This window comes from Geotrypetes seraphini, chromosome 1 (genome assembly GCF_902459505.1).
Source record: "Geotrypetes seraphini chromosome 1, aGeoSer1.1, whole genome shotgun sequence".
In the NCBI taxonomy this organism is placed as follows: Eukaryota; Metazoa; Chordata; class Amphibia; order Gymnophiona; family Dermophiidae; genus Geotrypetes; species Geotrypetes seraphini.
Window position 1 is genome coordinate 32,325,747 of NC_047084.1, and position 25,369 is coordinate 32,351,115.

At 44.6% G+C, this 25,369-nt stretch overlaps 2 protein-coding genes across 2 annotated transcripts in view; one reads left to right on the forward strand and one right to left on the reverse strand.

The window, feature by feature from the left end:
- The window catches only part of AP3B1 (adaptor related protein complex 3 subunit beta 1), a 516,639-nt gene extending 493,038 nt beyond the window's left edge, over positions 1 to 23,601 (reverse strand). Inside the window, exon 1 of the mRNA XM_033929426.1 lies at positions 23,451 to 23,601. Within this exon, the coding sequence (XP_033785317.1) occupies positions 23,451 to 23,575 (125 nt within the window). The 5' untranslated portion in view covers positions 23,576 to 23,601. The remainder of the gene's footprint in view (positions 1 to 23,450) is intronic.
- Positions 23,602 to 23,802: 201 nt separating this feature from the next.
- The window catches only part of SCAMP1 (secretory carrier membrane protein 1), a 153,287-nt gene continuing 151,720 nt past the window's right edge, over positions 23,803 to 25,369 (forward strand). The window contains exon 1 of the mRNA XM_033929462.1: positions 23,803 to 23,920. Coding sequence (XP_033785353.1) covers positions 23,897 to 23,920 — 24 coding nt within the window. The 5' untranslated portion in view covers positions 23,803 to 23,896. The remainder of the gene's footprint in view (positions 23,921 to 25,369) is intronic.

Sequence of the window (25,369 nt, forward strand, 5' to 3'; positions counted from 1 at the left end):
CAGTATAGACCACAGGCAGCCTTTGAGTAGGGCTGCTTTTGGCACTGCAGGGCCTAACATTTGCCTGCATTTTGAAAAAGTACTACAAATGTGGATGCATGACAGACCTGAGAAAGACTGCTGTGGTCAGATCCAGAAGAAATAACAGACCATGTACAGTGGTGGGAGGGAGGCAATATGAGGCAGCACTGAATTAATCATGATTAATGTGCGGCCATAATTAAAACAGAAAATCTTGGGCAAAATGCTTTGGTTGATTTGTAATGTAAATACCAAACGGGTTAGCATGGTGTTTGCCAAGAGCCACCATGCCTTTTCTGCCCTGGCCTTGAAACATTTTAAATTGAACCTTCTTGAGATGCAAGTCCCAAACTCATTTTATGAAGTTCATTTTTCAAACTTGTATGGCACTTGTTTGATCTTGTGTTTGTAATATGTTATTTGCTTTATTTCAGATTTATTTTTTATTTATTTTATTTAAAAAATTTCTACACCGCCTAAGACCTAAGTGGTTTACAAAGAAAATATACATAATCACGTAAACACAAAATCAAGGGGATATGATAGAGACTTACAAGATCTTGAAGGGCATAGAAAGAGTAGAGAAGGACAGATTCTTCAAACTTTCGAAAAATAAAAGAACAAGAGGGCATTTGGAGAAGTTGAAAGGGGACAGATTCAAAACAAATGCTAGGAAGTTCTTCTTTACTCAACGTGTGGTAGACATCTGGAATGCACTTTCAGAGGATGTAATAGGGCAGAGTACAGTATTGGGGTTCAAGAAAGGATTGGACATTTTCCTACTAGAAAAGGGGATAGAACGGTATAGATAGAAGAGTACTGTGCAGGTCCCGGACCTGTTGGGCCGCCACGTGAGCGGACTGCTGGGCGCGATGGACCTCGGGTCTGACCCAGCAGAGGCAATGCTTATGTTCTTATGTACTGCCGATTAATGATGCTGTTTGGGCTCACGGAGAATAGAGTCAAAGTGAAAATGCATCTTTGAAAAGGAATGTTTTTAAATTACATTTGAATTTTTCAAGGGATGTTTCTTGTCTGAGATCGGACAGAAGGTTGTTCCATAACTTGGGAGCAGTGACTGAAAAAATGGTTTTACGGGTAGAATCAAGAAATAGTGCATGAATAGGAGGAACAGAGAATAGGTTTTGGGTAGTGGAATGTAGACTCCTGCCCGAACCTACCATGATCCCCCCAGCAGGAGGGATGCCCAATCCCTCCTGCCAGAACCCACTGCGATCCCCCGCAAGCATCACCAGCAGGAGGGATGCCCAGTCCTTCCTTCCATACACCCACAACCCCCAACGCAGCCGGACCAATAATTTAAAAGGACATTTCAAATGTTTGCAATATAACTTTGCAATGTAAAAAATTTGTGAATCCCAGTAATGGAAGGAAATATGAGTTAAGACATTTTAACTGTAAGTCTTCTTTTATTATTTATTTAATCATCTGCCCTTGCAAAAAAACTTTGTGGAAATGACAATGAGGGATCTAAGAACCAGAATGTTTGAACATAAATCAAATTTAAAATGTAATCGTAGCTCTGAAGCTATAGTGGAACATTGTACAGTATTCAATCATACTTTTGATGATTTAAGATGTCATGCTATTGATGTCGAGATTAAATCAACAAGAGGAGGTGATCGGGTAAGGAGACTAAAGCAGAGAAAATTGTGGTGGATTCAAAGATTAAACAGTATGCATCCTAATGGCCTTAACAGTATCGCAGAGCGGTCAGTGTTTTTATGAATAAGCATCTTCATATGTTGTGGACTAATATTATATGTATTCAAACTAGTTTATACTCCTGAGTGAACAGAAGATGTCATCATTTCATTACTTCCCAGATGATACCCTACGTCATTTCAATTCAATACGAATGCATTAATTATTTTTAAACTACAATGCTACAGTTTTGATTATTACAACTGAAAATTGTTTATTTTTGTATATTAAGAATTCTCTATGTTATTGGCTTTTTAAAGTAAACATATTTGATAACATCGTGGATGTCAACAAAAGGCACTATATCATGTTGCGCAATTCTCTACATATGTGCTGGCGTCTTTAAAACCTAAGCGCCATTTTTTTGCAAACACTCATGACATAGAACAGCAGTGTTTGTCTGCAGCGTGTAAGTAAGTTTTTACTCTTTACAATTATGATGTTACTACAAATGGGGTTACTAAAGGGTTCTTTTATCAAGCCGCACTAGCGGGGTTAGCGCGTCGGACATTTCATCACGCGCTAACCCCCGCGGCCGGCTAAAAAACTAACACCTGCTCAATGTAGGCATTAGCAGCTAGCACGGCAGGCGGTTTAACGCGCGGTATTACGCACGTTAAACCCCTACCGCAGCTTGATAAAAGGACCCCTAAGTTTATATGTTTTTTTGTGTATAGCCCAAATTTATGCCCTGATGAAGCCCTATATTTGAGGTGAAACGGGTCCCATCGGACTTTGGAATCCTTTAGAAAAGGAGGCTCCACACTTTAATAGAGTTTTGAACAGTGATATTCACGAAGAAAGCACGATTTAAGATAAATGAATTTAATCGTGTGATTTTTGCACTATGATATATATGCTGTAAGATTGCGGATACCATATGAATTAGTGACATCAATACTAAGTTCATCTTTCAGAAGATTTTTTGGTGTTAGCTGTAAATTGATGGTAGTCTTAAAGACCTTTTTATCTCAAAGTCGAAGGTTTTTAGAGTCACACAAAAATATTTAAGAAGTAAAATTATTCTAGTAAAGTAGAGTTAAAAGTTAAGATTAAAAAATAGAAAGTCAATGCATTGTGAAGGTTTTTTGAGCGATGAAAGATACCCTCAACCACAGTAAGCCAAAGGAGCAATTCATGACCCTTGGCGTGATGTTCTGAGATCTTTTCCTTCACTTCAGTACCTATATAGCTTGATCAACATTCATGAGAACATACTAGAGCAGTCCCAAAAACTAGGGTATGCTGATTGGTCAGCCACCAAAACAGAGGAATCAAAAGCAAAATTCTGCCTGGCTGCCACATCAATCCTGTAAAACCTGGTGAAGATATGCAAAGACGACCAGGTAGCCGAGCCGCCCTACAGATCTCCTCCAAAGAGATCACCATGACTTCACCCAAGAAGAGGAAACACCTCTTGTAGAATGAGCCCTCACCAAGAGAAGGGGTGTCTTCCCCGCTGCAATGAAGGCAGACAAAAAATGGCCATGCCAATCCATCTGGAGAAATCGCCTTGGAAGTTGGCCAGCCCCAGCGGACAGGACCACTCTCTTGAACCGAAGGGCACAAAAATTGGAATCTTAACCTCTTGGTTAACAAGAAAGATCAAAACTACCTTAGGCGGGATGGATGGAACCGTGTGCAATGAGTCACCAGAATCTGTAATCCGGAGGAACGGATCCAAGCAAGACAGAGCCTGAAGCTCAGAAAACCTGCAGGCCGAAGTAATGGCCACCATGAAAACCATCTTGATGATCAGCTCCATAAGAGAAGTGCGCACCATCAGCTCATAAGGTGGATGGGCCAGATATTAGAGAACCAGGTTAAGATCCCACATACTGTAGGACAAGGCACCCAAAGTGAATATGCAGAGGGACGCAGTTGGCTCCCATCCTAGTCGCACCTCCACAGAGCCTTGCAGTCTGCACTCACCCACTAGCAAGCAAACCTGGGGTGAGCTAGCTCCCAAGGGATGGATCCCTGAGCCCCAGAACGAAGAAGCAGACAGAATGAAAGAGCAGACTGTCCAAGGAGCATAATCAGGCAGTCGGCCCCCCCTGGAAGCTGACTTCCCAAAAGTCCGCGATCTCTCACTGCCCAAGACGTCCCATACAGGGAACAATGAAGCATTGTGGCAAACGCCGCGAAAAAGCATGAATACTGATATTAAAGAAAAATAAACATGAGCAGAAAAGACATGCTGCCTCTGTCTGGCTTATAGGTTATAACTGATTGGGAGGCGGTGCTGAGATATGAGGGGAGGAGCTAAACACTTTGAATATTTATGTCTCCTTATAAGCTTGTCTGGCAAGGATTGGTTCACAACCCTTGTTCAGGAAAAGAGTAGGATTGTACAAGAAAGGGATGTTACCAGTGGTGTGCCTCAAGGATCGATTTTTGGGCCTGTTCTTTTCAATATTTTTGTAAGCAATATTGCTGAAGGGCTGTCATGTAAGATTTACCTCTTTTGCAGATGATACCAAAATCTGCAATAGAGTAGACCTCCCTAATGATGTGAATAACATGAGGAAGGACCTAGTGAAGCTTGAATAATAGTCTGAAATTTGGCAGCTAAGATTTAATGCTAAGAAATGCAAGGTCATGCATTTGGGTTGAAGAAATCTGAAAGAACGGTACAGTTTAGAGCAGTGTTCTTCAACCTTTTTACACCCGTGGACCGGCAGAAATAAAAGAATTATTTTGTGGACCGGCAAACTACTAGGAATAAAATTTAAAAACCCCGTTTATGCCCCATCTCCGCGAGCTCGGTCCCCGCAAACCATCTGATCCCATCTGCACAAGCCGCAATTATGATTTTATATTGAACGTATTTTATTAAAGTATAAAAAGAAACAATATTCTGAACAATTGTGATTTTATAAATACAAATATACAGAGCATGGACCAACAAAACCCCTGTCTCCCCTCCCCTTCACATATATCCCCTCTACTATCAAGAAAACTGAACAAGCCAAGTTATTATAGAATGCTACATAGAAATATCATGCTAACAGAATACTGCAGTCCCCAGTTATGTCTCTAGCAGGATATATAATTCAAATCTGATATATTCTAATGACAAAATAGAAATAAAATTATTTTTTTTCTACCTTTTGTTGTCTCTGGTTTCTGCTTTCATCTTCTTTTCACTCTTTTCCTTCCAGCATCTGCCCGTTCCATCCAATGTCTGCCCTCTCCCCCTTCCATATGTATCTGACTTCTTTCTATGACCCTCTTCCTTGTCCATTCTCCTCTCTCCTTTTTACATCATTCATTCCAGCTTCACTGCCTTCTTCATTTTTATCTCTCCTACACCAGATCTAGCATCTTTATCCCTCTCTCATTTCTCTGCTGACCCCCTTTCCAGCATCAATGTCTCTCTACTTTCTCATTCCTCTCTCTCCCCTTTCTCTCATCTGATCTCTCCATTCCACCCTGACCCCCTTCCCTCCTGTAATCTCCCTGCCAGCTGTTTCCTTCCTTTTTTCTTTCTCCCTACCCTCCTTCCTTTTTTCCTTCTCTCCTCCCTCTATCCAACATTAACTCTCTTCCCATCCCTTTCCCTCCTCCCTCCCAGCAACATCTCTCCTTCTTCTCCCTTCCCTCCTCCCTCTATCCAACATTAACTTTCTTCCCATTCCTTTCCCTCCTCCCCTCCCAGCAGCATCTCTCCTTCTTCTCCCTTCCCTCCTCCCTCTATCCAACAGTAACTCTCTTCCCATCCCTTTCCCTCCTCCCCTTCCAGCAGCATCTCTCCTTCTTCTCCCTTCCCTCCTCCCTCTATCCAACAGTAACTCTCTTCCCATCCCAGCAGCATCTCTCCTTCTTCTCCCTTCCCTCCTCCCTCTATCCAACAGTAACTCTCTTCCCATCCCTTTCCCTCCTCCCCTCCCAGCAGCATCTCTCCTTCTTCTCCCTTCCCTCCTCCCTCTATCCAACATTAACTCTCTTCCCATACCTTTCCCTCCTCCCCTCCCAGCAGCATCTCTCCTTCTAACTCCCTTCAAGTCCAGTAACAGCTCTCCCTTTTCCAGACTTTCCCAGCCTCCTACAGTGGCTTCCTCCCCTTCAGCAGCTCTCGGTACTTGCCTGCAGGAAGTTGCCGGTAAATCACTTCCCTGGCAAATTGGAGAGCTGGTGGGAGGGGAGACAGCCACTGTGAAGGCTCCCCAGGATCTTGTTCACACACGCTGACCATCTCCCTCCACCTGCACCTGAATCTTCAGCTCTCTCCGGTCTAATAGCAACTTCCCCGCGGCCCTCTTCAGCAACTCGGCAGGGGTGGCGATCAAGACACGCTGCCGACATCGGGACCTTCACTCTCTGAGTCCCACCTATTTTGTTTCAACTTCCTGTTTCCGAACAGGCGAGACTCAGAGAGGGAAGGCACCGACGTTGGCAGCCTGTCTTGATCGCCTGAGGCTGGGAGAAACATTAGTCGGGAGGAACCGCAGTCGGCAGGAAATTTAACTGCCGACTTGATCTCGCCGGCCCTGCGCGGACCGGCAGAAATTTTCTGTGGACCGGCACCGGTCCGTGGACCGGCGGTTGAAGAACTGTGGTTTAGAGCAGTGGTCTCAAACTCGCGGCCCGCCAGGTACTATTTTGAGGCCCTCGGTATGTTTATGATAATCACAAAAGTAAAATAAAACAGTTTCTTGATCACATGTCGCTTTAGCTATAAATTACAATATTATTATTAAGACTTAGCCAAAAGGAAAAATTTATAAACTATAAAGAGTTTTACCTCATGCAAAATTGCAATTTCTTTAATAAGACATTAACTATTTTTTTCTGAGGCCCTCCAACTACCTACAAATCCAAAATGTGGCCCTACAAAGGATTTGACTTTGAGACCACTGGCTTAACTGTAACCATGACATCCTGTTTCTCTTTGGGAAGCAGAGCTGAGATTGTAATGTCATAATGCCTCATTCCACCAATAAGAGCCAGCCTTATCAGTGATGTCACAATGGCTTGATTGTCCTGTTCTCCCCTCTGCCCTCCAACCCAGCCAGCAGATTAACTGTTCCCCTTAACTCAGTGGTCTCAAACTGGTGGCCCGCCAGGTACTATTTTGAGGCCCTTGGTATGTTTATCATAATCACAAAAGTAAAATAAAACAGTTTCTTGATCACGTCTCTTTAGCTATAAATTACAATATTATTATTAAGACTTAGCCAAAAGGAAAGATTTATAAACTATAAAGAGTTTTACCTCATGCAAAATTGTCATTTCTTTAATAAGACATTAACTATTTTTTCTGCGGCCTTCCAAATACCTACAAATTGAAAATGTGGCCCTGCAGAGGGTTTGAGTTTGAGACCACTGGTTTAGAGGATGAACAGCTCCAGGAAAACACAGACAGTGGAACAAGCCTGGACCTTATTCAAGGACACGGTAAACGAGGCGCAAAACCTATATATACCCAGATTTAGAAAAGGGAACAAAAAGAATCAAACAAAAGACCTGGCATGGATAACCAATGAAGTTAGGAAGGTGATAGGAGACAAAAAAAATCATTCAAGAAGTGGAAAAAGGATAAAACCGCACAGGAAACATCAAAAAGAATGTCATCGTGTGGTCAGAACAGCGAAAAAAAAGAGTATGAGGAGAGACTTGCCAAGGAGGCATGGAATTTTAAACCATTCTTTCGATATGTGAAAGGAAAACAGCCGGCGAGGAAGGAAGTGGGACCCCTGGATGAGGGAGACAGGAAAGGAGTGGTAAAGGAGGAAAAGGAGGTGGCAGACAGATTAAACAAGTTCTTCTCGTCAGTCTTCACAAAAGAGGGCACATCCAACGTGCCAAAACCGGAAAAAACTTTCAAGGGGGATCAAGAGGAAAAATTATTATCAATAGAGGTGAGCCTCGATGACGTACTCAAACAGATAGATAGATTAAAAACTGACAAATCGCCGGGACCAGATGGAATCCACCCAAGAATACTGAAGGAGCTCACAGACGAAATAGCGGAGTTACTACAGAAGATTTGCCACCTATTTTTTAAAACAGGGGTAATCCCTGAGGACAGCGAATGTTACACCTATCTTCAAAAAAGGATCCAGAGGCAACCTGGGGATCTACAGACCAGTGAGCTTAACCTCAGTTCCGGGGAAGATGGCCGAATTATTAATCAAGGACAGCATCAATGAGCATATAGAAAGAAATAATCTGATGAGAACCAGCCAGCATTGTTTCTGTAAAGGAAGATCTTGCCAAATAAACCTACTGCACTTCTTCGAGGGGATAAACGAACAATTGGACAAAGGCGACCCCATAGACATCATATATCTGGACTTCCAAAAAGTCTTCGACAAGGAACCCCATGAACGCCTGCTAAGGAAACTGTGGAACCATGGGGTGGAAGGTGACGTGCACAGATGGATCTATAATTGGCTGGCGGACAGGAAGCAGAGGGTAGGAGTAAAGGGACACTACTCTGACTGGGAAGCAGTCACGAGCGGTGTCCCACAGGGGTCAGTGCTGGGACCACTGCTGTTCAATATATTCATTAATGACCTGGAAGTAGGGACGAGTGTGAAGTTATAAAATTTGCGGACGATACAAAACTCTCCATTAAGGTTAGAACTGTTGAGGAATGTAAAGAACTACAAAGGGACCAGAACAAACTGTGCGAATGGGCTAATAAATGGCAAATGTGCTTCAATGTAGAGAAATGCAAGGTCTTGCACATAGGGAAAGGAAACCCGATGTACAACTACATGATGGGGAGGATGGTATTGGGGAAAGCAACCTAGAAAGGGACTTGGGGGTTTTGGTGGACCAAACAATGAAGTTGGGGACGCAATGCACAGCGGCCTCAAAGAAGGCGAACAGAATGTTGGGCATTATCAAAAAAGGAATCACTACCAGAACCAAAGAAGTTATTCTGCCGCTATACCAGGCGATGGTGCGCCCGCATCTGGAATACTGCATTCAATACTGGTCGTGTACCTTAAGAAGGATATGGCGACACTCGAGAGGGTCCAGAGAAGAGCAACAAAAATGATAAAGGGCATGGGAAATCTTTCATATGCGGAGAGGCTGGAGAAACTGGGGCTCTTTTCCCTGGAAAAACGGAGACTTAGAGGGGACATGACAGAAACTTATAAGATCATAAAGGGTATAGAGAAGGTAGAGAGGGACAGATTCTTTAGACTGGCGGGGGAAACAAAAACAAGAGGGCACTCAAAAAAATTGAAGGGAGACAGATTCAGAACAAATGCTAGGAAGTTCTTCTTCACTCAGAGGGTGGTGGATACCTGGAATGCGCTTTCAGAGGAGGTGGTAGAGCAGAGTACGATTTTGAGTTTCAAAAAGGGGTTGGACAAGTTCCTGAAGGAAAAGGGGATTGAAGGGTATACCGTATTTTCGCGGATATAACGCGCGCGTTATACGTGATTTTACGTACCGCGCATACCCCTCGCGCGTTATATGCCTGAGCGCGGTATACAAAAGTTTTTAAACATAGTTCCCACCCCGCCCGACGCCCGATTCACCCCCCCAGCAGGACCGCTCGCACCCCCACCCCGAACGACCGCTCGCACGCGCTCCCACCCGCACCCGCATCCACGACCGGAGCAAGAGGGAGCCCAAGCCCTCTTGCCCGGCCGACTCCCCGACGTCCGATACATCCCCCCCCCGGCAGGACCACTCGCACCCTCACCCCGAAGGACCGCCGACTCCCCAACAATATCGGGCCAGGAGGGAGCCCAAACCCTCCTGGCCACGGCGACCCCCTAACCCCACCCCGCACTACATTACGGGCAGGAGGGATCCCAGGCCCTCCTGCCCTCGACGCAAACCCCCTCCCCCCAACGACCGCCCCCCCCCAAGAACCTCCGCCCGTCCCCCAGCCGACCCGCGACCCCCCTGGCCGACCCCCACGACACCCCCACCCGCCTTCCCCGTACTTTGCGTAGTTGGGCCAGAAGGGAGCCCAAACCCTCCTGGCCACGGCGACCCCCTAACCCCACCCCGCACTACATTACGGGCAGGAGGGATCCCAGGCCCTCCTGCCCTCGACGCAAACCCCCCTCCCTCCAACGACCGCCCCCCCCAAGACCCTCCGACCGCCCCCCCAGCCGCCCCGCGACCCCCCTGGCCGACCCCCACGACCCCCCCACCCCCCTTCCCCGTACCTTTGGAAGTTGGCCGGACAGACGGGAGCCAAACCGGCCTGTCCGGCAGGCAGCCAACGAAGGAATGAGGCCGGATTGGCCCATCCGTCCTAAAGCTCCGCCTACTGGTGGGGCCTAAGGCGCGTGGGCCAATCAGAATAGGCCCTGGAGCCTTAGGTCCCACCTGGGGGCGCGGCCTGAGGCACATGGGCCAAACCCGACCATGTGTCTCAGGCCGCGCCCCCAGGTGGGACCTAAGGCTCCAGGGCCTATTCTGATTGGCCCACGCGCCTTAGGCCCCACCAGTAGGCGGAGCTTTAGGACGGATGGGCCAATCCGGCCTCATTCCTTCGTTGGCTGCCTGCCGGACAGGCGGGTTTGGCTCCCGTCTGTCCGGCCAACTTCCAAAGGTACGGGGAAGGGGGGTGGGGGGGGTCGTGGGGGTCGGCCAGGGGGGTCGCGGGTCGGCTGGGGGGGAGGGGGGTTTGCGTCGAGGGCAGGAGGGCCTGGGATCCCTCCTGCCCGTAATGTAGTGCGGGGTGGGGTTAGGGGGTCTCCGTGGCCAGGAGGATTTGGGCTCCCTCCTGGCCCAATATTGTCGGGGAGTCGGCGGTCCTTCGGGGTGGGGGTGCGAGTGGTCCTGCCGAGGGGGGAGAAGAATCGGACGTCGAGGGGGGGCATCAGGCTTTCAGGATGGGGACAGGACTTCAAGGGGGGACAGGCAGATCTTCAAGGGGGACAGGCAGACCTTCAAGGGGGACAGGACTTCAAGGGGGGACAGGCAGACCTTCAAGGGGGGACAGGCAGACCTTCAAGGGGGGACAGGACTTCAAGGGGGACAGGCACGGAGAGGCGGGGCAGTGCACCGAAAGTCAGGGCGGGTGAACGGTGAGTCGGGGCAACCAGAGGAGAGTCGGGGCAGTGCACCGAAAGTCAGGGTGAGTCGGGGCAACCAGAGGAGAGTCGGGGAGGGCGAAAGGAGAGTCGGGGTGGCCAGAGGAGAGTCGGGGAGAGCGAAAGGAGAGTCGGGGTGGCCAGAGGAGAGTCGGGCAGCATGCGCGTTATATGCCTGAGCGCGGTATAGAAAAGTTTTTGTACATATCATCGTGATTTCTGCGCGCTATACCCCTGTGCGCGTTTTACAATGGTGCGCGTTATATCCGCGAAAATACGGTAGTTAGAGGGGTACTATACAGGACAACATGTCTTAAGTAAAGGATCACTTACAGGTCACTGACCTGGGGGGCCGCCGCGGGAGCGGACTGCTGGGCACGATGGACCTATGGTCTGACTCGGCAGAGGCGATGCTTATGTTCTTATGTTAAGAACATTTGTGCATGAAAAAGGAGCAGGACTTAGGTATGATAGTATATGATGATCTTAAGGTAGCCAAACAGATTGAAAAGGTGATGGTGAAAACTAGATGAATGCAAGGATGCATAGGAAGAGGTATGGACAGTAGGAAAATGGAAGTATTGATACCCCTGTATAAGGCTCTGGTGAGACCTCATTTAGAATATTGTGTACAATTCTGGAGACCGCACCTTCAAAAAGATAAGTAGGATGGAGTTGGTTCCGAGGAAGGCTAGTAAAATGGTCAGTGGTCTTCGTCATAAGGCCTATCGGGGACAGACTTAAAAATCTCAATATGTATACTTTGGAAGAAAGGTGGAACTTGGGAGATATGATAGACATTTAAATTCTTAACTTATTACAGTGTTATCAGCCAGTGGTGGGTGTGCCCATAGAAATGTACACTTAACAATACAGTTGAGAAAAAGCCTCAAGCCTTTTAACTAGAGCCAGCAATCAATACAGACTTCTAGCTGCTCTCTCTCTTTTTATCATAGACAAAATACCTCCACTTTCAAAACAGGACCAAGCCCACCACTGTGCACAAAGAAAATTTTCCAAAAGGTTGCCACTTAACTTAAAGCGCTGGTGTCTCCATCACAGCGTTGCCTTCTATAAACTGTCTGACCTCAGCTCCAAGTTGCGTCTGCACTCGCTGGTCCAGGAAAAGAGTAGAATTGTACAACTCCATGTGGTTAGAGTTTAAATTTAAAAAATCTCTCCGACGCAGCCATCCTATGATAAAACAAGGACCTTGTCGGAGCATAACAGCGAATGGTGCATGTACCAGCGGGTGCAGATGTAACTAGGAGCTGAGGTCAGAAAGTTTAGAGAAGGCAACGCTGTGAAGAAGGACACGCCAGCACTTTAGTGGCAACCTTCTGGAAAATTTTCCCTATGCACAGTGGTGGGCTTGGTCCCCTTTTGAAAGCTGCATTTTGAAAGTGGAGTTTTTTGCCTATGATAAAAAGCGAGCAGCTAGAAATCTGTGTTGATTGCTGGCTCTAGTTAAGACTTGAGGCTTTTTCTCCACTGTATTGTTAAATGTGCATTTTTACATGCCACATGAGGCATTTGAAAGGAAACTCAAGAATGAGAGGGCATAGGATGAAGTTAAGTGATGATAGGCTCAAGAGTAATCTAAGGAAATACTTTTTATAGAAAGAGTGGTAGATGTGTGGAATACTTTCCCAGTAGAGGTGGTGGAAACAAAGACTGTCTGAATTCAAGAAACTTGGAACAGGTATGTGGGATCTCTTAAGGAGAGGAGGAGATAGAGGCCAAATGGCCCATCCAGACTGCCCATCCGCAGCATCCACTATCTGCCATCATGTTTCTATGTTCTATGTTTCTAATTTAACAAGGAGTACATTAGGCAACATACAAGAGCAGTGTTCTCCCTAGGGCAGGGTTGTCCAATGTCAGTCCTTGAGGGCCGCAATCCAGTCGGGTTTTTAGGATTTCCCCAATGAATATGCATGAGATCTATTAGCATATATAGAGATCTCATGCATATTTATTGGGGAAATCCTGAAAACCCGACTGGATTGCGGCCCTCGAGGACCGACATTGGACACCCCTGCCCTAGGGCCTTTTAGCCAGGCGGTTCGCCTGGGTAATTTAGATGACCGCCCAGCTATCATCTGCTCCTAAATTCTGCTGTTGCCGCCGCTGCTCAATATTTAAAAAAAAAAAAAAAACGGCTTGGGGAACTTATGCTCTGGGGCTTTAACGTGTGCGTGCAAGCTTCCCTTCTTTTCTCTCCATAACTGGAAGTTATGTCGGGGGAGGGGGAAGAGAAGGGAAGCCGGCATGCACATGTTAGAGCCCCGAAGCATGCATTCGCGGGCTAAGGCGGGAGACAGGTCAGTGAAGCTTACCATTTGCTCTTCTTGCTGCCGGGTCATAGAAACATAGAAACATAGAAGATGACGGCAGAAAAGGGCTACAGCCCATCAAGTCTGCCCACTCTGCTTTCCCACCCCCTTTCTATGCCCTAATGACCCAATTTTCTTATCTTGACCCTCGTACGGATCCCACATGGGTATCCCATTTATTCTTAAAGTCTGGCACGCTGTCTGCCTCGATCACCTGCACTGGAAGCTTGTTCCAATGATCAACCACTCTCTCTGTGAAGAAATACTTTCTGGTGTCGCCATGAAATTTTCCGCCCCTGAGTTTGAGCGGGTGCCCTCTGCCTACTTTCTGTTTCCGCGAAGGCAGGACCCGGCAGCATTTCTCCCAATAGGTCGATCTTGGGCTGATCAGCCTTCCTCTCCCTGACATCAATTCTGCCGTCGGAGAGGAAGTTCTGACCAGCGGAACTTCCTCTCCAACAGCAGAATTGACGTCAGGGAGAGGAATGCTGGTCGGCCCGAAGCAGGGAGAGCTTGGGGCGATGGTGGCGGCGGCTTTGGGGCCTGTTATCCAATGGCACTGGCAGAAAGAAAGAAAGAGGGCAGGCAGGGAGACAGAAGGAAAGAAGAGAAACAGAAAAAAAGAAAGGGAACATGAAGAGAGAAAGAAAGAGAGGGCAGGGAGAGAGGAAGAAAAAGTTGGGGGGGGAAATGAGGTCAGGAGGAGAGGAAGCATACAAGCTGAAAGAAGGGAAGAAAGATTGGATGCGCAGTCAGAAGAAAAAAGTGCAACCAGAGACTCATGAAATCACCAGACAAGGTAGGAAAAATGATTTTATTTTAAATTTAGTGATCAAAATGTGTCTGAATTTATATCTGCTGTCTATATTTTACACTACGGTCCCCTTTTACTAAACCGCAATAGAGGTTTTTAGCACAGGGAGCCTATGAGCGTCGAGAGCAGTCCTGGGCATTCAGCGCAGCTCCCTGCACTAAAAACTGCTATCATGGTTTAGTAAAAAGGGAGGGGGGTATTTGTCTATTTTTGTATGGTTGTTAGTGAGGTGACAGTGCATAGAGTCATCTGCTTTGACCTCTTTGAAAAAACCCCGGAATAAGAATGATAATTAACATTTTCTTTACGTACAGTGTGCTTTGTGTTTTTTTAAAAATTTAATTGATGGTAGATCATTTTGACTTGGTCATTTTAAAAGTAGCTCACAAGCCCAAAAAGTGTGGGCACCCCTGCTCTAGAACATTGCTCCTTAGTTTTATTAAGTGGTGCAGTGAGGGGCCAGCACTTTACATCTTATCACCTCATTCTTTCTTTTTTCTCCTCATGTACAGCACGGTTCTTTATTCTAAGCAGCTCTGGCACTAACAGTACTACGGGTGCCTTATGCTACTTTCACTACCACTCGCAGTCAGGTTCGGCATTTTATCATGGTTTTGGTTTTTTTATTTACTTTTTCACCAGTATTTTCATTTATTTATTAAAGCAGCCTTTTTTAACAGCCCGATGCCCCTCCCCTATCAGTGTGCATTCAATCCACTGCCAACACTTTTTTGGCGCCTCTTTCCACGGATCAAATATCATAGCCCCACTGTTGCGTGTTCACATTTATTCTGCGTACGAGTTTATCTCATCAGTACAGAGACCTTTTCGGTAAGTCCATTTTACTCTCCCTTTTTTACTTTCCCGAGTGCTGTGGTTTTATTCTTTGGTTTTAATAGAAGCTCATTTGAACAATAATTTAGATCTTTCCCAGGTTTCACTTTTCATCTACCCTGTCGGCTTCTCTTTGAGCTACTATCGTCTTATGTTTTCAAGATACACTCTGTATTATCAGCTGTTCATTGCCCTGTTTAGGTCTATATAGTCTATATAGTTTGTAACCAGCCATCATTTTAAGTATGTATATGCCCTATTTTAGGGGGGGGGGTTAAGTTCTTTTAGCATGTTATTTCATTAATTCTGAGTTCGGTGTTACAATATGTTGTTCTTGGTTTTTAGTTTACACATTATTTATTCTTTTCTATGACATATTCGCATCGCAATTTTATTCAAAAGTATAAATAAGTATCCATATTTCCATTCAAGTTTCATCACGGTGCTCTAATTTTGGTTTCAGTATTTGTCACTTCCGTCCACCAGGTCTGGCTATCCGTTACCGTCTCATATTTTAAAGACTCACTCGTTATAATTAGCAGTGTCTCTTCATAATGGACATGTCCGATTTTAGCATTTAGATCTTAGTACTATGTGTTTGGTCTTTTCTGGTTTCCTTTCTATAGTCTGCTTTTCGTCTGGAGTCTTTTGAGTTTAGAATTACATTTTATGACATGTTTTTGTGGTTATAATTGTATGACATGTCTAAATCAGTCAAGTTATCCATTCTTTTTATTATTTTTTTGTCCCCTCATACAGTGGCAGACCGCCCCGGGTGCCAGTCCTAGGAGGGTACACAGCCGGCTAGATGCAGAACCTTCCAAGCTGCTCTAAATGGCACCTGCACCTCAGTGCGGCTGCTGTACTTATTCCGAAGCAAAGTCAGCAGCCGCACTGAAGTGCAGGAAGGTCCCGTGATGACTGCATTTGCCGCCTCTGCCTCTGGAAGACGTAAGTGACGTCGGAAGGGGTGGGCCGGCAGCTGCAGTCATTATGGAACCTTGCCGCAACTCCCTGCGTCTGCCGGCCCACCCCCTCCGTCACTTACATCTTCCAGAGGCAGAGGCAACAGAAGCAGTCATCATGGGACCTTGCTGGTTTGGAGGTAGAGAGGAGCATAGAAGGGTGGTGGAGGGAGAAAAAGGAGGTCAGGGTGGTATGGAAGGGTGGTGGAGGGAGAGAAAGGGGGCAGATGCTGATGGAATTGGTGTGCAGGGAAAGGAGAGAGAGACATAAGGGGGAGGATACTGGATGGAATTGAGTTGGAGGGAAAGAAAGAAGGCAGATGCTGATGGAAGTGGGGGGAAGGGAGAGAAGAGAGTGAAATGCCAGACCATGGGGGGGTGGGAGAGGGAAGGGAAGAAGAAGAGAGAGATGCCAGACCACTGGAGGAGGGAAGGGAAGAAGATGGATGCCAGAATAATAGGGGTGAAGGAAGAGATGGAAGGGGAATACAAGGAGAGAAGATGCCATATAGAAGGGGCAGAGAGAGTGTAGACAGTGGTTGAAAGAAAGAGAGTGACAAGACTATGAGGAAAGCAGAAACCAGAGAAGACAATGTAGAAAAAAATTATATTTATTTATTTTTTTGCTTTAGGGGAGATGCATCGCTGTTTCTGTGGTGTTGCATTGTATGCAGAGTCCAGCTTCTTGGTGGTTCAATTTAACCTTTGTCTACGTTTTTCTATTTTATCCCCCCTTTAACAAAACTGTAGAGCGTTTTTTTAGCACCGGCCATGGTGGTAATTGCTCAGAATTCTATGAGAGTTTGAACTGTTACCACCATGGCTAAAAACCACATTATGTTTTATTAGGCGAAGGTGTTTTCTGTGTTCTGTGTGTTTGAAAGACATGGTTTTCAGTTAGGATTGACTGTGTAGGATTGATCTGTACTAGTCTGGCTTGTTTAGTTTTACAATGGGTGTATTGATGTACTGCTCACTGCAATATGTAAGATGCTGCCTTTTCCTAGGTACACGCTTGTGTGATGTGTGGATTGTTACTAAAAATCATGTTTTTCATACAGATGGGGGGTGTCAAAAAAATGATGGGCCTCGGGTGTCACATATGCTAGGTACGCCACTGCCTTCATAGTTTATATCTAATCCACAAGCCTGCTTTTAGGACCTACAGGGTATGTATCCCTCTGATTCATGACAATTTCACTTCTCATGTTATCTTATCCATTCTTTTTATTATACAACTGCCCAGATAAGCATCATTCTTTGATATGATTGGACCTTGAAAACTAACGGCATCAGTGTTCTCCCCAGAAATTTTTTCCAGCCATGAAAAACATTTCCTGCATTTAGTGTGCCACAAAAAACATTTGGTCCGTTTAGTGTGCCGGGGTTAAAAAAAGTTTGAGAGATGCTGCTCTATACCATTTGAAAGAGGGCAAATATCTAATTATTCACTTCTAGAATTGGATACTTCTTAAATTTAATAAAAATATTATGGAACAAGTGTCAAACCTTAAGAAAGGCAGTCATATTGAGCATTGGAAAATAACTAATAATAATTAACTAATACAAATAGTACACATTTAGGGCTCCTTTTACTAAGCTGCGATAGCGGTTTTACCGCGCGCTTAGCTCGCACAGAATTGCTGCATATGCTAGATGCTAACGCCCAGCATTGAGCTGGCGTTAATTCTAGCCGTGTAGCGCGGCAATTCTGCACGCGCTAAAAACGCTATTGCAGCTTAGTAAAAGGAGCCCTTAATTTTCCCCACCACCAAATTTCCCCATCCCGCCCCACCCAGCTACTTTTTCATGCCACCCGGCTGGAAAAAATTTCTGGGGAGAACACTGAAGAGATATATGGTCCATGTCTGCCATTATGTTCTGCTTTCCTATAACCTGAAGACAGCAGTTATTAAATGACTGCAAATCAACCTAGCATGTTCATAAAATAGATTAAGGCTAGGAAAAAAATGAACTTCAAGTTTCAGAAATGAGGATTGTGCCTACCATGACATCTAGTGGCTATTAGTAGATTAGCAATGGAAATATAAATCTAATTTCTTTATTTGTTAAGTTTGACTGCCCATCGGGATCTATCTGAGCCATTTATATATATATATATAAATGGCTCAGATAGATCCCGATGGGCAGTCAAACTTAACAAATAAAGAAATTAGATTTATATTTCCATTGCTAATCTATATATATACACATTGCCAATGCTATATATATACACATTGATAATATGTATCAACATCTAACATTCTGATATGGCAATATTTAATTCAGAGCTTCCTAAACAATGGGAAGGGACTTCAAATGGAGTCATAACCCAGGTGAGCTCTCAATAGCGGTATCATTATTCTGCACTTCCAGGGGGATTGGGGGAGATCACACTATTTCATTTGGCTGTGATCAAAGGAACACAGTCACAAAGGGGCTCATTTTCTAAACACAAAGATGTCCAAAATTGGGCATAACGTGGCACTTGGATGTTTTTCTCACCATAATGTCCAAGTCACCATTTTTGAAACCAACTTTCTAGATATTTTGCCAAGCTTTTTGTCTGCAGTGCATCTAAATCTCAAGGAGGGCATCTTGGAGGTGTATTATGGTTGGAATTTGGGCAAGTTTAGCACTTGGACATTTTCCAGCAATAATCAAACTTTTTATAAAAACATCCATGGCACAGTTTGGACATTTGGAGCTAGACCTGTTTTAAAAATGAATAGGGGTCAAAAAGGTGTCCACACTGACCAGAGATCTCTAGCAACATGAAGGCATGTCCCCTACCCCCAGTGTTCACTGACCCACTCCCACCCCCAAAGATCTGAATAAGACAGTACATATCTGTCTTTATAACAACTGCAGATAGCATTGCCAGTCCTAGTACATCAGCAAGCAGGTGTCTGTAATAACCTCGTCAGCAGTGCAGTAGACTCCAGAGAAGGGGACCCAGGTCAATATTTCACTCTAACTAGTACATTTCTGGGGAACAGTGTGAGCCTACCAAAAACATACTGTGTCTATATTTAAATATCACTTATAGCCTAAGTAGTCTACATTCAGATACTCAAGTATTTTTCCCTATCTGTCCCGGTGGGCTCACACTCTACCTAATGTACCTGGGGCAATGGGGGATTAAGTGACTTGCTCAGGGTCACAAGGAGCAGCATGGGATTTGAACTCATAACATCAGGGTGCTGAGACTGTAGCTCCAACCACTGTACCACACACTCCCCATACAGGCGATACTTGCAGCCATAAGGGCTACTGGGATGGTAGATAGGTGGTTCCAGTAAGTTTTGGGGGTGTTTTGGAGAGCACAGCATACAATGTAAATGGGTTCAGATGAAATGTGTACCTGGTACTCTTTATGGCATGTCTGTGTGGCCAGTCTAGTATAAATGGTGGCCCCACCTACATCCAAATGGCTTGGTTTTGGATGTTTTCATATTCAAAAATGGCCAAAAACAATAGATGCACTAAGGGCCAAGACATCTAGATAGGTCTTTTTGGGGTGAGGGGGAGGAGACATCTTGCAGTTTCAAAAATGGACATTTTCTCCACCCGATTTTTGGACATTATTTTCAAAACATCCACAATCAAACTTAGATGTCATATCGAAAATGGCCTCAAAGATTGATAAGCACTGATTTAGTATATAAAGATATCACTTTGAGACCTACAGAATGTTTAATACAGATGTAGAAGATACAAAAAAATCATTCTGATATAAGACTTGTACATTTTCAAGAGCTTCATCTTCACAGTACATAACAGCCTCACCAAAAGTTACTAAAGATAATAAGTATTATAAAACCTATGATTAAGTTCAACCCAGGCTTGCAATGTTTTATTTAGACGGGTTTTAGCCTCTATTGTGAACCATGCCTTGTGTGTTTAATGTACAGCTTCTGCGTGCAGCTGATAGTGTTATAATAAATAGTAGTAGTAGTAATAGTAATGCACAAAGGCTTTTGGCACTGCTTTAACTGTGCATAGAAGCAGCCACCAGAAGTCCTATGCAAATTAGCTCACTAGTATTAAAATGATATTTTTAGCTATTCCCTACAATGCTCAGAGAAACAGCGAACAAAAATCCCCTAATGAAAGCACTCACCAGAAATTATGAATTGCAGAGAGACATAAAATACAGGTTTTCGCTTTCCCTTCAAACAGACACACAGACACCAGTTTGAAACACAAACAAAAAAAGTATGGGAGAAAAAAAATAAGGCAACAGAGTTCCCAAGAATACAAGCAGCCCAACAGCAACTGCCAAGTTGTCAAACCCTGTAGAAAGCACATTCTTCCTATTTATAACAGGTCCAGGAGCTCTGGAGACCACAGTCATACCCTCTACAGCAGGGGTGCCCACACTTTATTGGCTTGCAAGATACTTTTAAAATAACAAAGTCAAAATGATCTACCAACAATAAAATTTTAAAAAAACACAAAGCACACTGTACGCAGAGAAAATGTTAATTATAATTTATATTCGGGGAGTTTTTTTTCGAAGAGGTCAAGGCAGATGAATTTAAAATATGCAATGTCACAACTATACAAAAATAGACAAATATACCCCCTCCCCTTTTACTAAACCGCAACAGCAGTTTTTAGTGCAGGGAGCTGAGCTGAATGCCCCGTGCTGCTCTCGATGCTCATAGGCTCCCTGTGCTAAAAACTGCTATTGCGGTTTAGTAAAAGGGGGCCATAGTGCCAAATATACACAGCAGATACAAATTCTCAAAACACACACATTTTGAAAATAAAATCATTTTTCCTACCTTTGTTGTCTGGAGATTTCACGAGTCTCTGGTTGCACTTCCTTCTGACTGTGCATCCAATATTTCTTCCCTTCTTTCTGCCTCCTGCATGCTTCTTCTCCTCCAGACCTCATTCCATTTCCCAACCAACATCTCTCTATCCCTCCTCGAGTCCAACTTTTTCTTCCTTTCTCCCTGCCTGCCCCCTGCCACCCGACACACTCCATTCCCTCCCCCAACTTTTTCTTACTCTCTCCCTGCCCTCTACCCTTTCTTTCTCTCTCTTTGTCCCCTTCTTTCTTTGTCTGTCTTTCTCTCTCCCTGCCCCCATTCTTTCTGTCTTTCTTTCTCTTTCCCTGCCCCCCTTCTTTCTGTCTTTCTTTCTCGCCCTTCCCCTTCTTACTTTCTGTCTGTCTTTCTCTCTCCCTGCCCCCCTTTCTGTCTTTCTTTCTCTCTTCCCCCCCCCCAGCCACCTCCATCATTGCCAAATGCCCACAGCAAACACTTCCTCCTGTCTGCTTTTACTTTTATTTCCCAAATTATGTATCTTTCTCTCAGTTCCCTTCCCATTAAAGCGCATGCTCCCTCTCTGAGTTCCTGTCACCCTCACAGTCTATTTCTTCTCCACTGCCACAGCTCCACTCCAAGTTTCTATCTCCATCAGTCTGTCACTCTTCCCTTTAGAACTTTCAGACACTTCTGGATCTTCATAGCAACATTCTCTGTCCCAGCTACTAACCCTTTTAATTCACTTCATCCCTTCATAGTCTCCTCTATTCCTTCCCATGACTTTACTCCCAACCTGTGCTTCACTCCCAACTGTGCGCCGGGCCCACAAGCCTCCCCCCCCCCCCCCGACACCATTTCTGACATCAAAGAGGAAGTTCCAGGCCAGCCAGGCAGTGATTGGCTGGCTTAGAACTTCCTTTCTGATGTTAGAATTGGCGTCGGGGGAAGGCTTGTGGGCCCGGCGCTTGTGTAGTGGATGCACTCGCCTGGCTTTTGCAGCATCAGGGAAGCAAGGAGAACACAAAGGCAACGCAAGTCTATCGCGGAGCTTGGGATAGGCTCCGCAATCGACTCACATTGCCCTTGCGATCTACTGATCGATCGTGATCGACCTTTTGGGCACCTCTGCTCTACAGCCATCTCTGTTCCATGTTTTTTTAGCTCTGGCACACTATACAGAGCAAATATTTTTTACAGCACATTATAAATGAAATTATAAAATTGCAAAACCAACAAAAAATTAAATGCGAGAGTTATTTATTTAAAGTTCTTTGTGTACACCACTGTGCCATGGCACACAGTTTGAGAGACACTGCTCTACAGTATGCACACAAGAGCTGCGCCTATCACACAGTTCTTGTGGGCATGCACCAGGCACATTCCTCCCTCTTTTCCAATGCTCAACACTAACAGAATGCATATAATTTGCATATTGTTAGTGTTGAGCATCAGCCAATAATTTTAGATTTCCTGTTCCCTACAGCGGCGGAGTTCTGTGCATCTTTCCCCCCCCCCCCATGTCAGGAACTGAAATAGATAGACATGGAGACAATGGTGTACTTTCTTAAATGGGGAATGATCCTTGATATCAAGCGAAACGCTGAATTTGCGTCAGATCCCCATTCAGTGTATCCACTTAAGATGAGATAGGTTTTTCACTAAAATCTAACTTAACTTATATATTTATTTAAATTACATGCATTAATTGAAACAAAATGAGTTCTATTGGCCAATGAGGAGGCTGGCTACTATCATACTCAAGTGTTACATGAAATAGAACACTCAGGTGTAGCCGCTGAGGCCATAGAAAGTTTGATGAAATATTTCTACTGTGATTCAGAAGATGAGGAAGCATTATTTGATAAAATAGAAATCTATGAGTTTTTGCAAGTATGAACTTTCTGCAGATATGAAATAATATGGAATACGATCAAATACAATAGAGTGTGGCATGAATTTATTTAATGATTGATGAACTATAGCCTTCATTCGGGAAACGAATTTCATTAAAGCCATTCTTTTTAGTTGATTTCTATACCTAGCAATAACATTATAGGTTCTGCAGGTCAGTAAACTTTTATAAGCCCTGCTTCAATGTGGGCTTTCTGTTAAACTGCCAGTGGAGTGACACACAGAGTCTTCTACTTGCTACTGCTGTTTTGAATAAGTTAGGGGAAGAAAAAACAAATGAGCAAGGGGTAGGAGTGAAAGTCTGCTATTTTCTTTTCATCATCTTGGGTCACATTAACTTTTTTATTATTTTTTTTTAAATGGGTTCACAGTGGATAAAGTTTAGGAGCCACTATTCTGTAGTGGTTGGTTTAGCATAAATATTTCTAGCTATAGGAAGAAGGTTGGACTATACTAGGAAGCAGCAGTGCCTGTGCCTGTGCCTGATCTTGTCTACGCCAAAGGTAAGCACCCATACATTATGAAAGAAAGACTACAAAAATCTGAAAAAATAGTTCTGCCACTTGTTATATCTTTGTGATGTGCCTTTATGGTGGGCGAGAATTACAGTAAATCAACACTTCCTAAACAAAAGCCCAAATTAGATGTCCAGAACTGCCACCATAAAGATATTAGTGACAAAAAGCAATTGCTTAAATATCAACTTTCAAGATGCCCGAGTTTAAACAACTCAAGTTATTTCATGTATAGTTGAGCTGCCCGCTGACAGTTGGTCTTGGAAAGGGCAGCAAAGTCACGCTTTGGTTAAAGGAAGCTCCCTCCGCCTCACACCGTGTCATTAGATCTAGCCCTAAAAGCAGCGGGACACGCAATAGAGAAACCAGGAAATGGTTAGCCATGCCCCAAGCTGTCTTCCAATGGGATAACGGGCATAAGTCACGCAGAACAGGGCAGGGTTCGCCACACAACACATGTATACACACAGTGGGGACAGCATCGGACAAGTGCTCAGCGGTAGCTCTCGAAGTCGCCCCTCCTCCCAACCTTACTTTTTCACGTCGGCGCTGAAGAGACCGATGCCTCCTCCAGTGGAGGCCCCAGCTGGAGTCGCCTCCTGGCCAAGCTCAGTGGCCTCTCCGCTGTGGTTGCCGTATGACAGACTGTTGCTAGACATGCTGAACACGGGGTGCACTGCCCTTTCCTAGTACCTAATCGTACAGGACTCCGCGGGTTCCGGGAGTGCAATCACGTGACAAGAGGCTGACTTGGCAGGGCAGAATGAAAGGGGCAGGACCAAAGGAACTTTCCGCAGCCCCAGAGTTCGGCGGTTGCTACAAGAAACGAGGTCCGAGCCAATGGCAGAGTACGTTGCTCGAACGCTGCCAGTTGGCTTAAAATCGTAAGCTGTCAGATGATGACGTTGCAATTCCAAGTAACTTTTTGACTGTGCTGCTTTGCTGGGTTGGGGATTGGATGAAGTTACCTGGCTGGGTTCATGAAGGACAAAATAGTTAGTAGGGTATGTGAAGCGCTCTTCAAACTTTTTAATGTTTAAAAATGTCTAACAATTTTAAGCATAGTACAGCCCTGCCTTATTGACTTTTAAGACATTAAATCAGTTACTATTTTATACATCATTATGTGCTCTACTGTAAAGTAGTCAAATTGGAAACTGAGTTACAAAAATGAATGAAAGTTTACGATCATTAAACGGGTTGATGGAACACGTTTAAATGTACATATGCTGCTTTGCTGTTTTGGATCAGAGGAGGGCAATGTCTTCAGATGGAGTAATTTTGTATATATCGTACTATATTTACCTATCATTTGGATTGATTTATGCCTTTTTGAAGAAATTCACCCAAGGCAGTGTATAACAAGTATAAACTAGACATAGGCAATAAGCAATTACAGCAATAAACATATTTAAATAATTATAGAGTATGGGAACTTCCAAGTTACCTTGTTCCAGAAGGGAGAATTTGGACCAGTCCTGGATTTCTAATATCCTTATTATAATGCATTATGGGACCTGCAGCACTGCTTTCAGTGAATTGATGGTTTTATGATACAGATCTTTTGCAATCTACTACTATTACTTAGCATTTCTATAGTGCTGAAAGGTGTATGCCTTGCTATACATTTAATATTCAGTAGATGGGCCCTTCTCGGAAGAGCTTACAATCTAATATGGACAGACAGACAGGGGCATCTCAGGGTTGGGGAATTTCTGGGAGAAGGAATGATAACAATGAGTATAGGTATCTAACAGTAAGTGGGAGTTAAGAGTTGAAAGCAGCTTCAAAGAGGAGGGCTTTTAGCTTGGATTTGAATACCTCTAGAGACAGAGCATGACATATTGACTCTGGCAGCCTGTTCTAGGCATACGGCGTGGCAAGAAAGAAGGGACCAAGTCTGGAGTTAGCGGTGGAGGTAAAGGGTAGAGATAAGAAGGACTTATCAGATGAACAAAGTTCACGGAGGGGGGGAGCATAGGGGGAAATGAGTGAGGAGAGAGATTCAGGGGCTACATAGTGAATGCACTTGTAAGGCAGTAAGAGGAATTTAAATTGTATTCTGAAACAGATGGGGAGCCAAGGAAGTAACTTGAGGAGTGGGATAATGTGAGCATGGTGGCTCTCACGGAATACAAGTCATGCAGCAATATTTTGAATGAATTGAAGGGGTGAGAGGCAGATGAGTGGGAGACCTGAGAAAAGTATGTTGCAGTAATCTAAGCGAGAGGTGATGAGCGATCGAATCACATTATTATGACCACTACTTACCTCTGACATCAGGGATGCACAGCCAATGAACAAATGCATGTGGCATGCATAGATTTCATGGGTATATAAGACTGGATGTCAAGTTGCCAATTTAGTAAATGGATGTTATGGGGAAAAATGTGATTTATCAGATATTGAAAAAGGCATGATCATCGGCTACCAGATCAAGGGTGGCAGCATTT